Below are 23994 nucleotides of genomic sequence, written 5' to 3'. Positions count from 1 at the left end.
TCCTTGTCAACATTTATTGTTGCTTGTTTTCTTGGTAATTGCCATCTGACTGGAGCAAGATGGAATCTCAGTGCAGTTCTGATTTGCATTTCTCTAATTGCTAGACATATTGAACACTTTTTCATCTATTTGTTAATCAATTGTATTTCTTCTGTGAAGTGTCTGTTCAGTTCCTTAACCCATTTATTGATTGGGTTATTAGGGGATTTTTTTGGTGTTTGAGTTCTTTATATATCCTGGAGATTAATGCTGTACCTGAAGTACATGTGGTAATGATTTCCTCCCATTCTGGAGGTTCTCTCTTCATGTTGATTGTTTCCTTTGTTGGGAAGAAGTTTTAAGTTTGATTCCATCCCATTTGTTGATTTCTGATTTTACTTCTTGTGTTTTTAGGAGTCTTGTTAAGGAAGTCTGTTCCTAAGCCTACATGTGGGAGAGTTGACTTGCTTTTTCTTCAGTTTGGTGCAGGGTCTCTAGTCTAATTCCTAGGTCCTTAATCCACTGTGAGTTGAGTTTTGTGCAGGATGAGAGGCAGGGGCTTAATTTCATTTTGCTACATATGGATTGCCAGTTCTCCCAGCACCGTTTGTTGAAGACTCTTGCCTCTTCTTTAGCAACACATTCCTCTTCCATTTCCAACAATTCCTCATTACTTATTTAGTGTTATTGTCTGCTTTGTAGTGCTGATACTGGGTAATGAATAAAGAAAAGAGGTTTATTTGGCTTACAATTCTGATGACTGGGAAGTCCAATCAGTATAGTTCTGGTGTCTGGTAAGGACCCCTGGTTCTCACAAAATGGCAGAAAAACAGGTACATGTAAAGGTCACATGGCAAGAGAGGAAGCAAGTGACTGGGGAGGAGCTAGATTGGGACTTTTCTAACATTCTACTTTTGTGAGAACCAATTTACTCCTGTGAGACTAAATCTACCCTGTGAAACTAGCATTAATCCTTTTATGAGGGTAGTCATGACCCAACCATCTCCCACTAGACCTATCCCTTTCAATATCATTATACTGGGGAATTATGCCTTAACATGAGTTTGGCAAATACAAACCACATTCAAAGCACCACACTCAGGAACCACCTTTAAGAGGTGGTGTCATCCTCACCCACACAGTGATTAAAGCTGTTTGCCATCTCCTAGGTGACATCACTAAGGTCAATGTCCTTGGTGCAGTTATTTTATAACCCTTCCAGAATTGTGTTGGTGTCTTCTTCAGTTGCAGCAGTAGCCTGAGCTAAGGTTTTCCTCAGGTAGAAGACCTTAGGCTGCTATCTATAACTTCTTGTTACTTTGGTTGGATTGAGGAGGTGGAGTTTTGAGGCAGAAACAACACATTGACACTGGGATGATGATCCCAATAAACTGGATTAAAGTGGAGAGGATTATCTACCATAAGCAATGTCTTAAAAAGATTGTTATTTTCTTGAAAATAATAGTGCTTCTCCAATTCATTGACCCAGCAATTCAGGAGGCATCTTAGAAGAGGGTCATCTATGACTTCTCACTGCCTGTGTGCTTGTTGATACGCTTGAAGGACCTGAGGTTCTTACTGCACCACATCACAGAAGGTCTCAATTAGTAGCCAGCAAAACTGCCCCAAGCAAGACTGTTATCCTGTCCTTAAAATCCTTGAAACCTGGCACTGACTTGGCCTCCTCACAGATGGAAGTCCTTTCAGACATTTCATTCCAGAATAAGGTTTCATCCATACTGAATGTCTGCTCAAGCAAAGGATTTTCCTCCACATCCAGATTCTGTAGAGTTTCCAAAACTTTAGCTGTTGCACATCTGCTCTCATAGATTCACCACTCACTTCCACATTAAATAATGAATAAAAATTCTTACATCATTTAGCTCTCCCAAGCTGGCAGTAGATTCGACATTGTAGTCAGGTCCAGTCCTTTCTCTCAAAGTTGCAAACGGCTTTTGCTTTGGCTGTGATTGTCATGGGACTGAGAGGGATAGGCCCGTCTGATCTCCAATCCACGTCATTGCAATTCTCTCCATGTCTGATGTAGGCCTTTCTCAAATTTTTATTAGTGTCAGTGTCTTTAATGAAGCAGATACCTTAACAGCTTTCGTCATTTTGTTCTTGGCCTTCAAGACTGTAGCTGTGGTGGAATGGGACATGCCTGACTGGCAAACAGTGACCACTGATTTTCCACCTTAGAAATCCTTAATCACTTTTAATTTCATTTTCAGGTCAATCACTTGATGAGGTCTCTTACTGGCAATTTTAGCAGACTTTATACAATCAGGGATCATGATGAACAAAAGATCAAATCAAGCACATGAGAATTGATATAATCAAGAGATTCAGTTAACTTAAGATGTGTGAGGCTGCTGCCCATGTAAAATGGCATAATCTTTTACAGTAAACATTTTGTTTTTAATAAAAGGGAGTAAACACTAAAAGTAAAGATAAAAAGTATAGTACAGCAAATACATAAACCAGTAAAATAGTCATTTATTATCATTATCAAGACTTACACATGGCACATAACAGTACTTTTAAATGACTGGTAGAGCAACAGTTTTGTTTATACCAGCATTACCAGCTACAATGTCATGAGGCAATAGGAATTTTTCAGCTCTATCATAAGATTATAGAACCACAGTCAGATGAGGTCCATTGTTGGTAAACAGTGGCATAACTGCATAAATATCCTATCTGTTCTGTTTGCTTGAAGAACCCCAAACATTCCTATAAATCATAAATGGTTTAAAGTTAATTTTCTTTCCACTCTTTGTTTTAGAATAAGGTTGATGCAATAGACTGAAAATTTTTCTTAAAAAGAATAACATAACCATACTAAAAAGACACTTTACAATTTTTAAATGGTATCTTTGAATGTTTCCAAGTACTTATAAGAAAAAGGAAGAAGAAAAATTCTATTCACATTTCTTACAGAGAAAAAATAATTAACCATCGCTGGTTTTGAGGATGGCAGAACATAAATCTGCGTGTGACAGTAACCCTGGAACATAAAAACTCCACTCAGAGACCAGGCATTTGGGATTTGATAGTTCTGGCTTTCTAAACAGACTATATAGTAACATTCTTATTCTTTGAAATTGTTGTACTCTCTTTGAATTGTATAGGATACTTATTATGCAAAGTTTGTTGGAAAATTATCTAGTTAAATTTCCTTTTGAAAATTAACAGCTGCTTCTTTCTTGAGCTGCCAAATATATCATAGGAAGAAAATGGATGGTGTAAAAAAAAAAAGAAAAATTGAGCAACTTTTCATTAACCTAAAAAGCATTACAAAAAAGAAATAGGCAAGCTACTCCAAGACATTTATCACTACATATTATTTTTAAAATAATTTTGAAAATGTTTTCATTTCTTCATTTTTTTTTTGTGGTACTGGGAATTGAACTCAGGGCCTTGTGCTTGTGTGGCAAGCACTCTACCAGCTGAGCTATCTCCCTAGCCCCATTCTTAAAATATATTTTTTGACTGGTACAATATATTTAGAACATACAAAGCTTTATTTAAAAGAAAATAAACAATGGGCATGGTGGCTTACCCAGCTACTGGGGAGGCTGAGGCAGGAGGATCCCAAGTTTGAGGTTAGCTTGGGCAACTTAGAGAGACCCTGCCTTAAAATAAAATAAAAGTACTAGGGAGTAGTGGAGCTCTTATTTAGCATGAGCTAGGCACTGGGTTTAATTCCCAGTACTGAAAAAAAAAAAAAAATAAAGAAAGAAAGAAAACAAAGGAAAAGAAAAAGAAAACAAACATAGCATCATGGGTAGGTTCAATAGTCAGCTATTGAGGACATTTGGAAGGTGGAGTGTGTGTGTGTGTGTGTGTGTGTGTGTGTGTGTGTGTGTGTGTGTGATTTGGATTGAAGGTAATTTTTTAAAAAAACATCTTTTTCATATAGAATGATATTTAAATTTGAAAACAACAGTATTAAGAATAGGTTCATGAAAATATAAGCTACTTAACTCTTCGTCAATGATTTCCTCGTTCTTAATCATAATGAAAAACACAACACTGTATAAATATTCTACAGTTTATTTACCTGGTCTCTTATTCCCAGTTTTTCCACATCTGATTATATAAGCACATGTGCTATGACAGATATACCTAGAAAGGCAACTTCTGAACCATCAGTTTTAAGCACCTTCAAATTCACTAAAATATTATTAATGCTCTTCCCAGTAGTTATACCACATACACGCCTATCAAGCATATCACTTTGTAGGAGAGGTGTCCTTTCCCAATGCTTGAAAACATCTGGTATCATCAGACATCTAAACTTTTGGCAATCAGATAACTACAACACTGTATTATGTCTTATTTTGATATACTGATTACTAGTGAGACAAAGCCAATTTTCATTTGTTTAGTGGCCATTTATGTTTCCTCTCTTGTGAATTGTCTACTCATGTTGTTGACCCACTTTCTTCCTACTAGGTTATCTTTTTCTCATTGAATTGAATACATTGTTTATTGTTTTAGATGCTAATCTTTTTGTCATTTACATGAAAATATCTTCTTCATACAATAGCTTATTTTGAAACTTATTTTGTGGTATCATTAGTTGTTTACATTATTTTTCTCTTTACTTAAATTTTTAAATCCTTTCTAGGTTATTTTTGTTCATCTACTATTCTGTATGCATTCTGGAACTACCGTATCAAATTTAGTGAAAACCCTTTTGGGATTGTGATTAAAAAATAGATTGATTTCATTAATCATCATAGGAGAAAACTGCCATCTGTGTGAATTTTTAAAAACCTTTTATAAGTCTATTTGGGGCTTCTGTTTGTTTATGACTTAATATTGGTAAGTTGTCAGTTCATCTGTGTCTAGAAAGGTACTGCCAAGTGACTCATAGCATTCTCTTCTGATTATCTCCTGTTCATAGTTATGTCTTTAATTCCTAATATTCTTCATTTGTGCCTGCTCTATTTCATTCTCCTTCTTGCCATAAATTTGTCTGTATTATTATTAAAAAAACAAAAACAAAATGCAGCTTTTGAAAACTAAACCAAAAAGTCAATCCTCTACTGTTCCTTGCTTTCTATTGAATTAAATATTTGCTCTGTTCTTTCTATTTTCTTTCTTCTAATATACAGAGAGGAAAAAAGCAGAGTAACTGTTGAGTTGAATGTTTAATTTTCCTTCTTCATTTTGCTGTATACATTTAATTTCTCTCAAATATCAGTCTTGCTACACTGGCAAGTTTTAATATATACTGATTAGTTGTCATTCAGTTTTAAATATTTTATAGCTTGTTATAATTTTTTGAGGCATAAAGTTTTTTTTAAATTTCTAAACACATATATATGTGTATTTTGAACCCAGAGGTGCTCTACCACTAAGCTAAATCCCCAGCTTTTGTATTTGAAAAAGATTATGTATTCTCCAAATTTTATGTCTATTAGATTAACCTTGTAATTCTTTTTTAATCTTCTCAACATATTTTAAAATAACATAAGTAGAGCAAAGGGTACTAAAAGTACCACCATCAACCTTACTAGTTAAATATTTTTAAAGAGTCCCAACTAATGTTATCTGAAATGCAAATCACATGAGTTATGTCTACAGGCACACAGAAATACATTTCTTTGTTCACTATAAATGCTCTTTACCTTGCTCCTTGAAATGAAGCTCCAACTGCTAGCATAACAATTTCAAAATTTGGGAAGGAGCCTCATAACTTTATGTTATAAATTAGGAAGAGGTTTTTTTTTTTTTTTTTTTTTTCTTTCTAAAGTAATTGGGTGGTTCCATAGCTGAACCATTTAGCAGAGCAGTCTGGTTGCTGGAGGTCGCAGGCTGTGGCCCTGACACTCAAAGCACTCAAAGCAGCCATCTAATTGACAGCTTGGTTTTGACACAGTCACACCTTTTTATGGTCGTATATAATTCAAACATTTACACATTCATAAACAAAACCCAATCAGGTGGGGATATAGATCAATTGGTACAGTGCTTGCCTTGCACTGTTTAATCCCCAGCACCACAAAAACAAAACAAAAACCCAATGATCCATCTATAAGGTCATATCAATTCTTCTAAATCTTCCCCAGATCTACTATCCTTAAGATCTCTCTCTAACCTAAGTATGATAAATTCAGCAGATAGTTTCTATTTTATTTCTAAAATCATACCAAATAATATTCATCAATTTGTTGGCTTTTATTTTTCTTAGATAAAGTGACATTTTCCCTCACTGATCAACACATACTTTATTGAGTAACTACTTAATGATTGTTTTGGTTTCAATACTACATTTAATTGTGTTTTTTTTTTCTTTTAAAAATTTTATGGAAAGGGGGATTTTCAAGATGGCAGCCTAGAGGGTGGCTGCATTTCATGTTGCTCCAGGTCTCAGGATTCAAAAGAGGAGATATTGAGAGACTTGGGACCAACTCAAAGCAGGAGGGTGAGTCTCTCCTGTTGGGGAGGCGTCCCGGATGGGGCGGTAGTACCGGAACACAGGGAACTTAGTGAAGTAGAGCTGCCCGTGAGACACCCCTCCCCCCGCTGGAGCAGTGAACTCGGACAACTGGGAGCATCATAGAGGAGGTCGCTCAGCACAGTGCTTGGACTTGGAGCAACCACTTGGGCTCCGGGCGGCTGCCCAGAGGAGGAGCGGCGAGGAGAGCTGTTTGGACTCAAAGTGACCCCTACTGAACACCAGGGCCTGCCCAGAGGAGGAGGAGGAGCAGGAGGAAGAGCAGGAGGAGGAGGAGGGCAACGGGTTGCTTGGACTGGGAGTGACTGCATCAGAGCTCCAGGCGACTGCTCAGAGGAGGAGGCGAGTGGTGAGTTGTTTGGACTCAAAGCGACCGCTCCCGAACACTGGGGGGCTGCCCGGAGGAGGAGTGCAGTGGGTCGCTTGGACTTAGAGTGACTCAAAGTGACTGCTCCTGAACACCCAGGGGTCTACCCGGAGGAGGAGGAAGAAGGCGGGTCACTTGGACTTGGAGTGACTGCCCAGGGTTACGGGCGGTTGGCGGGAGGAGGAGGCACGCAGTGAGTTGCTTGGACTCCTAGTGACCATTCCGGAACACCGGGCGGCTGTCCGGAGGAAGAGGCGGGCGGCGGGTCGCTGGGACTCGGAGCGATTGTACGGGGCTCCAGGTGGCTACTCAGAGGAGGGACCGCACAGCCAGGCGATTAGGTGCAGAGCAGGGTCCCAGGACCTAGGAGGCTTCTTGGTGGAAGAGCCTCACAGAGACATGCTTAGGGGTGGAGCAAAGGTTCCAGGACTGCGGGCAGATTCTCTGAGGAGGGGCAGCCTAAGGAGATTCATCTGCGAAGGGTTAGGCTCCCAGGCCCAGGAGGTAGGGCTGGGCCCCTGGGAACTTTGCAGAGGAAGGCAGCCCAGCCCAGGCTAGATTGAGGGGAACCTCTAGGAGGGGAACTGACCAGCGAGACCTCCCCAACAGATGAGTCTTCCCTGCTGGGTGAGGTTTTCCCACAAGGACGGTAAAACCAGAGACACAGGCCCAAACAGGCCTTGCCTCAGCCCGCAGCCTAGTTCCCCTTTGGATGACCATTGGTCAACAAGGGGAGGCACCTCTGCCCACTAACAGGGAATATACCCCACCTGAAGGCCACCACCCCTAGAGAGGCAGCTTCCTTGTGTAGCACCGCACTATCAACTTCCTCCAAGATTTCAGCCTACTGAAGGCAAAGAGGGGATATATATAGAAATCTTCAAGGACATTGTAAGTCAATAGAGGAAATCTGCAATATCTCAGCGGTCCACTGATACCTGAACAATATGAGAAAACAAGGGAAGAAAATGCCCCAAACAAATCTAGATGTTACATCAATAAAACCCAATGACAGCATGGCAGAAGAAATGACAGAAAAGGAGTTCAGAATTTACGTAATTAAAATGATCAGGGAAGCAAATGATGAGATGAAAGAGCAAATGCGGGCATTGAATGATCGCACCAATCAACAGTTAAAAGAGCAAATACGGGAAGCAAGAGATCATTTCAATAGAGTTAGAGATATTGAAAAAAAAACAAACAGAAATCCTTGAAATGAAGGAAACAATAAACCAAATTAAGAACTCCATAGAAAGCATATCCAATAGGATAGAACACCTGGAAGACAGAACCTCAGACATTGAAGACAAAATATTTAACCTTGAAAACAAAGCTGAACAAACAGAGAAGATGGTAAGAAATCATGAACAGAATCTACAAGAACTATGGGATATCATGAAAAGGCCAAATTTAAGAATTACTGGGATTGAGGAAGGCTTAGAGAAACAAACCAAAGGAATGAACAATCTATTCAATGAAATAATATCAGAAAATTTCCCAAATCTGAAGAATGAAATGGAAAATCAAGTTCAAGAGGCTTATAGGACTCCAAATACACAAAATTACACCAGACACACACCAAGGCACATTATAATGAAAATACCTAACATACAAAATAAAGACAGAATTTTAAAGGCTGTGAGAGAAAAGAATCAAATTACATTCAGGGGAAAATCAATACGGATATCAGCAGATTTTTCAATCCAGACCCTAAAAGCTAGAAGGGCCTGGAACAACATTTTGCAAGCCCTGAAAGAAAATGGATGCCAACCAAGAATCTTATACCCAGCAAAACTTACTTTCAAATTTGACAATGAAATAAAATCCCTCCATGATAAACAAAAGCTAAAAGAATTTACAAAAGAAAGCCAGCATTACAGAATATTCTCAGCAAAATATTCCATGAGGAAGAGATGAAAAACAAAGAAGCAAATCAGCAAAGGGAGGAATTAACCTAAAGGAATTGTCAAATAAAGGAGGAACCAAGTCATGTCAAATAAATAAATAAATAAATAAATAAATGAATAAATAAAATAAAAAAATGAACCAATGACTGGGAATACAAATCATATCTCAATAATAACCCTGAATGTTAATGGCCTGAATTCATCAAACAAAAGACATAGAATGGCAGATTGGATTAAAAAGAAAGGTCCAACAATATGTTGCCTGCAAGAGACTCACCTCATAGAAAAAGATACCCATAGTCTAAAGGTGAAAGGATGGGGAAAAACATACCATGCACATGGACTCAGCAAAAAAGCTGGAGTATCCAACCTCATTTCAGATAATGTGGACTTCAAGCCAAAGTTAGAAGGGATAAAGGAGGACATTTCATATTGCTTAAGGGAAGCATAAATCAGCAAGACATAACAATCATAAACATCTATGCCCCAAACAGTGGCTCATCCATGTATGTCAAACAAATCCTTCTCAATTTCAGAAACCAAATAGACCATAACACAATAATACTAGGTGACGTTAACATGCCTCTCTCACCACTGGACAGATCTTCCAAACAAAAATTGAACAAAGAAACCATAGATCTCAATAACACATTCAATAATTTATACTTAACAGACATTTAAACAGTCTGTTAAGAGTGAATACACTTTCTTCTCAGCAGCACATGGATCCTTCTCTAAAATAGACCATATATTATGCCACAAAGCTAATGTTAGCAAATACAAGAAGATAGAGACACTACCTTGTATTCTATCAGATCATAATGGATTGAAGTTAGAAATAAATGAAAGAGTATAAAACAGAAACTACTCCAACACCTGGAGATTAAACAATATGCTATTATATGATGAATGGATAACACAAGATATTAGGAAGGAAATTAAAAAATTCGTAGAGGTAAATGAGAACAAAGAAACATTATATCAAAATCTCTGGGACACTATGAAAGCAGCACTTAGAGGAAAATTTATTTCATGGAGCACATTTAATAAAAGAAGTAAAACTCAACAAATAAATGACCTAACACTACAGCTCAAAGCCCTAGAAAAAGAAGAACAGACCAGCACCAAAAGTAGTAGAAGACAGGAAATAGTAAACTCAGAGCTGAAATCCACAAAATTGAAACAAAAGAAACAGTACAAAAAATTGACAAAATAAATAGTTGGTCCTTTGAAAAAATAAACAAAATTGATAAACCTTTAGCCACACTAACAAAGAGAAGACGAGAGAAAACCCAAATCACTAAAATTCAGAATGAACAAGGAAATATCACAACCGACACGAGTGAAATACAAAACATAATTAGAAGCTATTTTGAAAATCTATACTCCAACAAAACAGAAAACCTCGAAGACATCAACAGGTTTCTAGAGACATATGAATTGCCTAAACTGAACGAGGAGGACATACACAATTTAAATAGACCAATTTCAAGTAATGAAATAGAAGAAGTCATCAAAAGCCTACCAACAAAGAAAAGTCCGGGACCAGATGGGTTCTCAGCCGAGTTCTACAAAACATTTAAAGAAGAGCTCACTCCAACACTTCTCAAAGGATTCCATAAAATAGAAGAGGAGGGAACCCTCCCAAACTCATTCTATGAAGCCAATATCATACTGATACCTAAACCAGACAGAGACAAATCAAGGAAAGAAAATTTCAGACCAATATCCTTAATGAACATCGACGCAAAAATTCTCAACAAAATTTTAGCAAATTGCATACAAAAACATATTAAAAAGATAGTGCAAAGGATGAATGATATCACTAATAAGTGGATGATGACACATAATGGGGGGAGGGAGGGGTTAGCGTTAGGGTTAGAGTTAGGGTTAGGGAGGGGGGCAAGAATGGAGGAAGGAAGGACTGTATAGAGGGAAAAGGGGTGGGAGAGATGGGGGGAAGGGAGAAAATAACAGAATGAATCAAACAACATTACTCTATGTAAATTTATGATTACACAAATGGTATGCCTTTACTCCATGTACAAACAGAGTTACAGCACGTATCCCATTTGTTTACAATAAAAAAAATTTAAAAAAAAAAAAAAAAAAAGATAGTGCACCATGATAAGTGGGTTTCATCCCAGGGATGCAAGGTTGGTTCAACATCCGGAAATCAATAAGTGTAATTCACCATATCAATAGACTTAAAGTCAAGAATCACATGATTATTTCAATAGATGCAGAAAAAGCATTTGATAAAATACAGCACGCCTTCATGCTCAAAACACTAGAAAAAATAGGGATAGTGGGAACATTCCTTAACATTGTAAAGGCCATCTATGCTAAGCCCATGGCTAAAATCATTCTAAATGGTGAAAAACTGAAAGCATTTCCCCTAAAAACTGGAACAAGGCAGGGATGCCCTCTTTCACCACTTCTATTCAATATCGTCCTTGAAACTCTAGCCAGAGCAAGTAGACAGACCAAAGAAATTAAAGGGATACAAATTGGAAAAGAAGAACTCAAACTATCCCTATTTGCTGATGATATGATTATATACTTATATACTTAGAGAAACCAGGAATTCCACCAGAAAACTTTTAGAACTCATAAGTGAATTCAGTAAAGTAGCAGGATATAAGATTAATGCACATAAATCTAATGCATTTTTATACATAAGTGATGAATCTTTGGAAAGAATAATTAGGAAAACTACCCCATTCACAATAGCCTCGAATAAAATAAAATACTTGGAAATCAATCTCACAGAAGAGGTGAAAGACCTCTACAATGAGAACTACAGAACACTAAAGAAAGAAATTAAAGAAAACCTTAGAAGATGGAAAGATCTCCCATGTTCTTCGATAGGAAGAATTAATATTGTCAAAATGGCCATACTACCCAAAGTGCTATACAGATTCAATGCAATTCCAATTAAAATCCCAATGATGTACCTTACAGAAATAGAGCAAGCAATTATGAAATTCATCTGGAAGAATAAGAAACCAAGAATAGCTAAAGCAATCCTTAGCAGGAAGAGTGAAACAGGGGGTATTGCAATACCAGATCTTCAACTCTACTACAAAGCAATAGTAACAAAAACAGCATGGTATTGGTACCAAAATAGAAAGGTAGATCAATGGTACAGAATAGAGGACACGGACACAAACCCAAATAAATACAATTTTCTTATACTAGACAAAGGTGCCAAAAATATGCAATGGAGAAAAGATAGCCTCTTCAACAAATGGTGCTGGGAGAATTGAAAATCCATACGCAACAGAATGAAACTAAACCCATATCTCTCACCATGCACGAAACTAAACTCAAAATGGATTAAGGACCTCGGAATCAGACCAGAGACCCTGCAGATTATAGAAGAAAAAGTAGGTCCAGATCTTCAACATGTCGGCTTAGGACCAGACTTCCTTAACAGGACTCCCATAGCACAAGAAATAAAAGCTAGAATCAACCACTGGGATAGATTCAAACTAAAAAGCTTTCTCTCAGCAAAGGAAACTATCAGCAATGCGAAGAAAGAGCCTACAGAGTGGGAGAATATCTTTGCCAATCATACTTCAGATAGAGCGCTAATCTCCAGAATCTATAAAGAACTCAAAAAACTCTACTCTAAGAATTCAAATAATCCAGTCGACAAATGGGCTAAGGAAATGAATAGACACTTCACAGAAGAAGATCTACAAGCAATCAACAAACATATGGAAAAATGTTCAACATCTCTAGTAATAAGAGAAATGCAAATCAAAACCACCCTAAGATTCCATCTCACCCCAAGTAGAATGGCGATTATCAAGAATACAAGCAACAACAGGTGTTGGCGAGGATGCGGGGAGAAAGGTACACTCATACATTGCTGGTGGGGCTGCAAATTAGTGCAGCTACTCTGGAAAGCAGTGTGGAGATTCCTTAGAAAACTTGGAATGGACCCACCATTTGACCCAGCTATTCCACTCCTTGGCCTATACCCAAAGGACTTAAAATCAGCATACTACAGAGATGCAGCCACATCAATGTTCATAGTTGCTCAATTCACAATAGCCAGATTTTGGAACCAACCTAGATGTCCTTCAATTGATGAATGGATAAAGAAACTGTGATATATATATATATATATATATATATATATATATATATATATATATATATACATACACACACACACACACACACAATGGAATATTACTCAGCCATAAAGAATGATAAAATTATGGCATTTGCAGGCAAATGGATGAAATTGGAGAATATCATGCTAAGTGAGATAAGCCAATCTCAAAAAACCAAAGGTCGAATGATATCGCTAATAAGTGGATGAGGACACATAAAGGGGGGAGGGAAGGGTTAGTGTTAGGGTTAGAGTTAGGGTTAGGGAGGGGGGCAAGAATGGAGGAAGGAAGGACTGTATAGAGGGAAAAGAGGGGTGGGAGGGGTGGGGGGAAGGGAAAAAATAACAATGAATCAAACAACATTACTGTATGTAAATTTATGATTACATAAATGGTATGCCTTTACGCCATGTACAAACAGAGAAACAACATGTATCCCATTTGTTTACAATAAAAAAAAAGAATAAAAATAGATAAATAGCATATCACCAAAAAATTTTATGGAAAGTATCAAATATTTGACACAAGTAGAAGACTTTACTGGCTTCCACAATAATTATCTTTCTGTAGTATATATTCTTTTTTTTCTCTTTCCACATTTTTAAAATTGGTGCATTACATTTGTCCATAGTGATGGGATTTATTGTTACATATTCATACAAGCACACAAGATAACAATATAATTTGGCTAATATCACCCTCTAGCACTTCCCTTGTCCCTCTTTTCTTTCCATTCCCTGGTTCATTTCCTCTACTGGTCTCCCTTTGATTTTCATTATGTCCATCCAATATATGCTTCCTACAGCAGTTCTATTAACCACTCAAAAGTTAAGTTTACTTCTTTTTCTGCTAGTGAGGAATTCACTGACTTGTAATTATTTAATCATGGCAACTGGTATATGTTAAGTTCACTTAATGATGTGGAATAGGTTTCTCTACACTGTGAGATCTACTGCAACATTTTCAGTGCAAAATCAATCATTATAGTACACCTTTATTATTAAGTTCAACAAAGTTACCAAAACATGTAATTAAAGCTAGATGTTAGTGTTTCTGAATTTTTAAAAGGTATTATCCTAATCTATCTAGATCATATCCAAGTCCTCTAATAATTCTTTTCCAAGAGGACTGTTTTCCCACTAACATAAGAAGCAATTTATCTATTAAATCTACTATTAATAAATCCAAAATAAAATAAATGGCAGAGTTTTAGTCTGAGGTTAGGAGACAGATTGCTTAGAGAAAAATGGAAAGTTTTTGTTTTCCTTTCCTTTTTTCCTTAAAGAGTAATACATTTTGATGAAAACCAAGTTCAGAAAACAACCTATAGAGATACAACACTGATAACTTGGAGAAAATAAATTAGCATCGTGACCTCCATTAGTAGGACTGCTTCCTTAGTCTTCCCTTGCCTCCCCACAGTCCATTTCCACCAGCACAGCCAGAGTGATCTTATTAAAAGCTAAGTCAGATCATGCCCCTCCTCTGCTCAGAATTCTTCAGTGGTTCCCTACTCCTTCAGACTGAGAAACACAATTCTTAAAATAGCATTCACAGGGTCTTTCCTAACTTGCCCCCATTTCTACCCACAGTTTCATGTCCTCCATTCTCTTAAACTCTGCTCCATTAGCCACTGTAGCTCCTTACATATTTCTTGAGTGTGTCAGGCATCCTCTTTCCTCATGGTCCCTGGACCTGGAACACTCTTCCCTCAGATATTCGTCCTCTCTCCTTCTACAAACCTGGACTTCCACGTCAGTCCTCTTCTCAGTGAGGCTGTCTCTGACCACCTCTACAACTACCACTCTACCACTCTCCTGGAACTTTACCCTCTCTGCTCTGTTTTCATAGTATTTACTGATACTGAAACACTGTATATTTTACTTGCATATTTATTTATTTTCCATCCTCCCAAATAAAACTTGAGCTTCACAAGGGCAGAGGCTTTTGTATCTTTAATACTGCACTGCAGCACTGAGATCTTACAACCCAGCAGACGCTAATTAAGCTGAATTAGTGGAAAATATGAAACAAAACAAACAACAACAAAAAATTAAAAGCAGCCATAATGAGCAACTAATGTTTAGGAACGTTTTAGTTACTCCTAAAGTAAAGACCAATTCTCTAGTTTCTAGTTCATAATTAGTTTTTAAAAACCCTTAATTTATAAATGGGATTTCAGGCCTAAGATCCCTCTGAACATACTTTCTATAGTAATATTACTTAATTATCTGAATATTAATTTTCTTATTTAGTGTTCTCACAAATCAAGCATTAATTTACTAATAAATTCAGTTGCCTCCATGCAGAATTATCAGTAAGACATGTAAAAATCTAGCAAACTCTTTTTAGCCTGGAGAAAGCAAGCTTGTGAAACAGGCAAATCAAATAGAAATAAAAAAGGAAAGTCTTAGCTATTTCATTTTTCTTAAACTGAAATGAATTTGGACCAACTGCCAGTCCCATTGAATGATAGATAACGCACAGGAACAGAACAGCATAGAATAAAACAAATACATATAAACACTAATAAACTGATGATGATAAGAAAAATAGCATCACATAAAATTAGCTAAATGGTTAATAATGTACTTTTAAAAATAGAATTTAAAAACTCAACTAAAAGATTTTTAAATTTTTGTTGAAATTTCCTGCATTAAAATAATTTCAAAGTTATTTTTTAAGTTTATACTTCCCAAAAGAATTTGACACATTTCAGTGGTAGACACTTCAGAATTTCTGCAAGATTTCCCATGATGCTACATGATTAAAAGATGCCTTGGACATTTATTCCTTACCGATTCAACTAATGATCTTGCTTCCTCTTGAGTGCAGTGGAAAGGGCTATCACATACCTGCACATTTGTGCTGAAGAAAAAAACAGGACATTATTACTAAACACAACAAGAAAAGCAAAATTATCCAAAAAGAAAATCAACTCCAAATAGTCCACATTGACTGTATAACTCTTGTCAATAAATAAGGAACTCAATGAATACAAAATAGGACAACTAAAATTACTGTACATTTTTAAGGCAGTTACAAACACAGAATCTCCATAGCACTGCATTTTCCAGAATTTAAAAAGAACTTCAGAAAATGATATACAAATCTTAATAATTTTCTGGTATATATACAAAGTTATAATGAAACTACATTTCAGTTTTATTAAAAGAAGAATCAAATTTGACCCACAGAAGGGAATATACAAGAAATCCTCCTCTAAGTGATAATATTGTAATTGGATGCCACCCCACAAAAATAAATTCATTTAAAAATGTAAGATGACATGAATAACTATGCTAACCAAAATAAGCAGACATGTCATTAGAACAAAGAATTGGTACCGTAAAAAATGCTGTGTACATAAAACCCAAATTGCGTTTTTGAAATAATACAAAGAAATAGACAATTACCTGAAAAGAACAAACAGATACATAAAAGATAAAACTCATAAAGCCAGTAATAGGGAACGTTAGTAAAGGGTAACTTATTTTCTTCAAGTCAATCTCAAATCAAAAAGGCTCACACTCATGAGAATCCTCAAAGACAGTGTGCAGGATATAGATTTGTCAAGGCTTTTCATTCTAAGGCAAAGTAGTCAAGAAAAAAGGAGAAAAAAAATATTCAAAGTGGTAAGAAATCAATGATTTTGGACCACAACCTCTAGAGTTTGTAGAAGAAGTGAGGTTTGGGTAAATGTATACAAAGCTAAATGAACTGGAGCTTTGAGTATATAAAAAGTACTTTCTAGAAATTAAATATACCTTCCTCTAGCAAAGTAAAAAGAAACAAATCCAAGATGCAATTTGGAATATCTGAATATATATTTCTTTACTCAGTAAGTGTATTTAAACTACCTTTAGTAAGTCCTGTTACTATGTGCTAATATATAGTATAAACATAACAAAACACCTCCAGTTGCGCAGAGGCCTGTAGAGGGGTGATGTGAGAAGAAATGAGACTGTGCAGATGTGGCATCCAACGTGCTTCTTGAAGAGGGAGCAGACATTCACGGAGGACAGTTGGTGGGGCAGGAGGGGCAGGCCATGAGACTGGAGAAGCAGACTCGGACACACGACTTAAAAGAAGAATTGGGTTGGATCTTACGACTGAAGGGAGCCACAAAAGTCATTTTTTAGCACCAAAATGACAGCTGCATGTGTACTCTTGAAAGATAATTTTGGAAGTGATGTATAAAATATATTAAATAGGAGAGTGGTTGTTAATTTAAAAAACTATGAGTAAAGAAATCATGCCACTGAATTAAAGCAGTATTATAACTAGAAGGACATTCAAAAATGAGTAAGGTAAGTCAAGAAACTAAAAAACAATCATGTAAAGAACACCAAAAACAAACAAAAAACAGTCCCAAATGAGTAAAGGTCTAGAGATCAAGAAGGGCGTGGTATACTTGGGAATGGCAAAGTTGTTTAGGTTATTCCCAATGAAATAGGAGGCAAGAAGTGGAGGAAAATGGGACCAGCCAACTAAGTCAAATTATGGAAACCTTGCTTTGCTTTCCAGAAGATGCTTCGATGCCCTGCTTCTTAAGCAGAGAGCCTCATCAGAACACCTGCTTAGAGGCTACTCCCTAGAGCTCCGAATATACCGGGTTTAGAGAAGGGACCCTCCACATGAATTTTGTAACAATTTGCTTAGGTATTTCTGAGGCAGTGTATGGAATGCTGATGGAGAGAATGGCGGTGAGAAACAGTGTGGACCTCAACTGAACCGACTGGGGAAAACAGTACAAAAGGAAGGAAAGGAAGGCTTGCTAGTCAACAAGAGAACGACATATGAAATGAAGAGAGGGAAGCAATTAGTTAACCAAAGGCAAAAGAAACAATTCTGAATATATTTTTACAAATTAAGTAATAAAGAAGAAATGAATAAAAATGAGTTAAAATTCTGAAGACCGCAAATGAAATAAACCTCTTTTCTTTACATGGTACCCAGACTGATGAGGCTACAGACAACACTGAGGTTCTAGACAGTATACAGGTAAATTGCTAGATATGAAATTAGGTGAGGGTAACATAACTGTAAAAGACTGGAAAACAAGAACACTAAAAATCTTCAAGGGTTTTTAAGTCGTAAGGAGTTTATTTACAGGATTTTTATTCTTCTGTTCTATATTATGTTAAAATACGTGGAGAAAATCTACATGGGATCTATATAGAAAAGGTCTTAGCCCTATATCCAAAGATTGGTGAATAAGCAAATTTAATGTTTGCAGTTAAAATAAAATGTTGGAGTAATGTATGCTACTACTATTTGATTCCTCCTAATACATCAACTAATGACCCAGATCATGTTGGATGAGAAAGCTTTTGCTATTCTTATCAAGAAATGATGTGGTAGTGGTGTTTATTACATAAAACGTAATCATGTTTTCATGTTGAAAATATTGCTTTTACTCTGTATTTGCACATATCAGAAATACTAAATTTAATTCTTGTTTAGTTTTCATTGTCTCCTACTATATACAAAATCCCTGAGAAAAGGGTGACATCAATTCCTAGCTTCACAGTGCCCAAGACTCAGTAAAGTGCACTGAATAGGTGCTCCCTAAGTATTATTAAAACAAAAAAATAATGGGAACACCTTAAAAAAATAATCAGAGATCTGAGCAGTATTAGATGGCTATTTAGTACTAATTGCAGATAAAATAACATTGCATTCATAGAAAAGACAAATTCTTACCAATTTATAGCCCCTCTATCACACTTCTTCATAAGCATTGCTTTCCAACATTCATGAGCAAATTTAATAACTTCAAGGGCAAAAGCCTAGTTTCAACAAAAGAGGACACAGTGATCACATTGTTATATTAACACAGAACTAATATCATGACAGTTGTTGAGAGCAAGAGCACTGGAGACAAGCAATCTTGAGTATAAATTCTGGCTTCCTTATTTACCAGCTGTGTGACTTTGGGCAGGTATTTAACTTCATGAAGCCTCAACTTCCTCATCTCTAAAATGGGACAAAATGGGGATAATCTGTCAGGCAGGGGCCTGGGTCACATCTGCCAGCCACCTGTTGTTGGCTGCTGTAGATGGCAGAGCTGAGCAGTTACAACAAAAACCACAAAGTCTGTAGAGCCTAAAATATCTACTCTCTGACCTCACAAAAAGTCTGCCAATCCCTGATCTAAGGCTAAGAGTTGCTGGAAGAATAAATAAGATGTTGTATGTCAAGGGCTTAGCCTAGTACCTGACTTGCAAGTAAGCACGCACTCACTTTTTTCAACATCACCATAATGGCAAAGTCTACTTGTAAAGTAATTTTGGACTATAAACTGTCTGAAAGTAGTGGACCTCCTTAACATTTTCCCAATTTTTTCTAGTAATAACTCATAAGATGTTCGAAAGTGTATGATCAATAAGATACACATATTGCTAGATATACATGTAGTGAGATTATCTAAGAAAAACATGCTTTATTATTCCCAAAGCAGAAAATTCTTTCAATGTTTTCACCAAAATGTTGTTTCTTTTCTTTATTAACTAACTCATATCAGCTTCTTTCCCTTTCAATGACAACTAAATGTATTTTGATAAGAAAGAATAAAGAATATTGGATTCTGAGATATAAAGACAATGGGAAATTTAACCTCTCAGCTCTACTGTTGGTCAAGTTATGAAGGAGAATGGCGTAATTCTCAAGGTAGTGGTGGGGAATCTTGTTTAAGATATGGACAAGACCTGCAATTTATCATTTGGATAATGCAAGAAAAGCTTTTTAGCTTAATTATTCAGATAATTTGACAATTTAGAACCAATTCCAATACTTGCTTAAAGGAGTAGGCAAGAAAACCCTAGAATAAAAAAGGGGAGCCATCGTTCACAACCATGTCAAAGACGAACAATTATATTTTCTATGTTAGACTCCATATCTAAAACAGCAGTGGTAAATAGCAATGTGTATAATGCTTATTTTCTGAAAAAAATTAAAAATGACTTAGTCTTCATACAGAAAGAACTAACGTTTGTCCAAAACAAACAAAACACAAAAGACACCTCACTCTTTATAGATTCATGACTTGTAGATGGACCTGGAGGCAATAAAAGGTCATGAAAGTACCACAGAGGTTTTAAATTTATATTATTTCAAATATAAAATGCAACATATATTTTGAGGAAAAAGATAAACATAATTTTTTAATATTTTATTTTTAAGAGAATCTAGTCTAAAACAATAGTTTTGTGTTTGCATTTACTAGTCTTAAATAAAACCCTCAAATATATTAAGGGTACTGGGTCCAGCAATCAATTCTGGTATAAAAAAATACTTGTGGTAAATTTTAGGTTTTCATTAATGTGCCTTATTTTACTTGTAAGACAAACTTTACTCATTAAAGTATGTTTCACTTAGAGGTTGGTTTAGAATATGCAATTTACTTAGTGGTAATAACTTTTTAAAAATACCCTACACTTTTAACTCCTTGGCCTTTTCTCTGCATTTGTGTCAAATTATAGATTCTTTATGGTAACTCTGTGGTACTCTAATAGAAAAGTCCTATGATAATAAGATAACTCAAGTGCTTTCTTAGTTGTTAAGAAGTTTAATACAGTCACTGTAGAAAGAACCCTTAGCAGGGAAGACCCTATGGATTTACATTAAGGGTAAGTAATTTTCTCCTCCTCAAAACAGTAAATGGAGGATTTTTCTTCATATACAATTTGCAAAGATAAACTGATTGTGAATTCCTTTATACTCTGAGAAGATAAAGGAGTTATATACATAGATGATGGAAACAGATATTTTTCAGCATTTTGATTCACTAGGATCTCCTGAAAAACATTTTTTAAATGATAGGATAAAGGCCTTAAAGATATGAGTCAGTAAAAAAGCGTTTTGCCATCATGCTATATATTATTATTCACACAAGGAATAGTCCAAGTGAAATAAGTACTGAATAAGCATCAGGAGGTACATATTAAAATGCAGTTTCTCATTTTCACCTTGTTTTTGAATTCTCCATTAAAAGCAAACTTATTTTCTGGTTTTCCTTCTGGCACCTTATAATATGTCAACCAATTAAGAGTAGCTTCCAGGTAGCCTGGTTTGAACTTCCGAACATCATCAATATCTGTAAGGGAAGAAACCAAAAGACATTTTGTTAAAAAACAAAATTCATTTCATTTACTGGTAGAGCACTGGACTGCGGGGGCCAGGACACAGGGTCCCAGTCCAACTAGCATCAAAATTAATTATGCTAACTGGCGGTGTAATGGTTGACATAATATCATCTCCCTTCCAGACGTCTGTTTTCACATGCAAACTAGTATTCCTTCAATCAACATTTACTGAGCATCTTCAGAGGATGTGTTGGGCACAGGGAATAAGCAGATGAATACAACAAATCGTTTTGTAAAGACGCTCTGAGGTCTAGCTACAAGAAACGGACCACAAACGGCAATGAAGTGCAATGAGGTTTTGACAGAGACATACACAGGAAGGGTGACCTCCTGATAGAGGGAGGGAAAGAAAGCCTCACAGAAGTGGGAGGCACAGCACCAATCAGATGAGAAGGGTAAAGGTGGAAGGAACAGCACCCATCAAAGCAGGGGAGCCTATTTTAGAATATACAAGCACAGCTGGCAATGTGAGGTTAGGACATGGGTGTTAGAAGGAGTGGAGAGGGAGGATACAGCCAGGAAGGGCCAGGTCACTGAGGAGCATAAGTTAAGGAACTGATTTCATTTTACTGGCAATGCAGGATTTAAAATAGGGAAATTACAACATCGGGGTCTTTTTTTTTTTTTTTTTTTTTTTTAACAAACATTAGACTAAAAGAATGCTGAATGCACGATGAGGAGGGCAATACCCAAAAGAGAACACACTGGAGTTGGAGGATGAGGGTTTCACGCATTTTTGACCAAAAAGCTCTCACCACATATCAGGCCTGTTTGAAGCAGTGAGACAGATAAATAAACAAGTCCCTATTGTCAAGGCTTGTACAACAGGAAGAGACACACAACAAAAAATCCCAAATACACAATACGTCCACTGGTGAAAAACCCCATAAAGAAGAATGAAGTAGACTAAGGAAGATAGAATGTGAACCTGGCAATTTTAAAGAGAGTGGTATCTGAATGATACACAGAATTTTAAATTCAAAATCTGTAATGATTTTCAGGAGTCACTTTGAAGTTCTATTATCACACAAACAGCTTAACCACTTTGATGACATTCACTGGAATAAAACTGGAGATAATATTACTGTGTTAATACTAGTAAATTCCTCCTCCAAAGAGATCCCTAGGTAAGGTATCCTTTCTAGTAAATAAGATCCAAAAAGTATAACAAATAAACACTTTTCATCAGACTGTGGCATAATGGACACTTAGCACAGTACTTTCATGCAGAATATATTATAGTAATTAACAAATAAACTTGGTAGCGCTTGAAAAATTAGAAAGTTACAACTAAAATCAAGAAGATCCTATCACACATTGGGATAATGCAAAGATACTTGGTTTCAAACTTGGTCATTCAATTTTTACCAGAATTTCCATACTCTAGACTTGACAAGGAAAAAGCAAGCATTTTGTAGGCATTGGTTAAACAGAAAGAGTTAATCTTTTGCTTTTTTACACATGGTCTCTTGCCTGTTACACAAATTTGATATCGCTTAAAAGTATTCAAACTAAACTTTAAAATGATATCAATGTCCACAAATCTATCTAAAATAATTCTTAAGCAAAAAGTAGTAATGTTATAATTAGCCAAGGGGTGGGGAGGAAATCACCTGAAATTGAACACAGGCCACATATGCTTTATTAATCAGAGAGGAGACACCTTGAGCAATCAGTAAGTGATGGAAGATCTTCTGATACTTTTTTTTTTTTGGTACTGGGATTGAATCTAGGGCACTTTACCACTGAGCTACATTCCCAGCTTTTATTTTATTTTATTTTATTTTATTTTAAAGGTATTGATAAGTTGCCAACGCTGGTTCAAAACTTGTGGTTCTTCTGCCTCAGTCTCCTGAACTGTATGATTATAGACATGCAAGATATTACATTTTTTTTTAAGATATTACATTTTTAAAGATTAAGATCACATCCTCAGTATTATGCATTGTATACTGAGTCACATAATTCTTTGTCAAGCCTAAAACAGAACATTCAATAAATATTTCACCTGATCTACTGTTGTTTCCCCTTCAAATTCTGATTTTTTTCTTGCTTACTGTATTGAATTCTAAGGCGAATTTTCTATTGATTATATTCTTACTTTCAACTTGTATTTTTATAAAACATTTCTGAAAATTGAGTTCTCCAACTAATGATTATTTTATTCAGAGGAGAAAACATCTTTCATTCCAATGAAGTTGTAAGAAATATACATTAATCAGTATCCAAAATAAAATAATTTTCTCTTACATCTAATTAGACTTTATCATTGTACCTTACTCAATCTACCATTTTCTGTCCCCATTCATTTCATGTGATTATTGCCACTTGCTGACTTCAAACAAAATAGAAAAGCTAACTATCTATCTCAGTCTAGGGTTTTTTTCCCTCAGAAGTTAATTAGAGAATCAGTAAAGACATGAATAATTAAAAAAAAAAAAAATCAAACATTTAATAATGCCAATAAAAGTATAATTCTATAAATATAAGCTGAACTTTTCTATTCTCAATTATTGAGAGAAAACAGCTGCATTTTCACAAACAACCCAAAACAAAGAAAAAAATTAACATTCAACATTTTAAAAATCTCAATAGCAAATACCTGAAGACAAATTCTCATGTCCAATAACAACAGTCAATTCCATGAGTTACTCTTCTGAAATTATGAAAACATTGTATCTGAAGCTGACATGATGTTTATAGAAGACATGTGTATCAAACATAGACTCTGTAGCTAAGGTAGCTTAAAAGTTTTGCCAAAATTTATCCAACTCATTCATGGCAGAAGTGGTATATTATATAAATGTCATCTAATTCCATAACTTCTACTTTTTCTCATATATACATAGTAACATTATCCAAAGGTTTTACTTATGTTACAATGCAGATCTATATACATCTTTTATTGTGGTAGAATACACATAGCATAAAATTTGCCAATTTAATCATGTTTAAGAGTATCACATAGTGGCATTATGTATTATTTATGATGTTGTGA

At 35.9% G+C, this 23994-nt stretch overlaps 1 protein-coding gene across 3 annotated transcripts in view; it reads right to left on the bottom strand.

Annotated features, from left to right (window-relative positions):
• Positions 1-23994, bottom strand: part of PPA2 (inorganic pyrophosphatase 2) — an 84817-nt gene that overhangs the window by 5101 nt on the left and 55722 nt on the right. For all 3 annotated transcript variants that reach the window (XM_079154704.1, XM_079154706.1, XM_079154705.1), the window contains 3 exons: positions 20820-20947; positions 18556-18641; positions 15648-15717 (listed from right to left, as the gene is read on the bottom strand). In XM_079154704.1, the coding sequence (XP_079010830.1) occupies positions 15648-15717; positions 18556-18641; positions 20820-20947 (284 nt within the window). The remainder of the gene's footprint in view (positions 1-15647; positions 15718-18555; positions 18642-20819; positions 20948-23994) is intronic.

Source organism: Sciurus vulgaris, assembly GCF_902686455.1.
Source record: "Sciurus vulgaris genome assembly, chromosome: 9".
In the NCBI taxonomy this organism is placed as follows: domain Eukaryota; kingdom Metazoa; phylum Chordata; class Mammalia; order Rodentia; family Sciuridae; genus Sciurus; species Sciurus vulgaris.
Note: the sequence above shows the minus strand (reverse complement) of the source record. Positions and strands in the feature narration are given on the sequence as shown.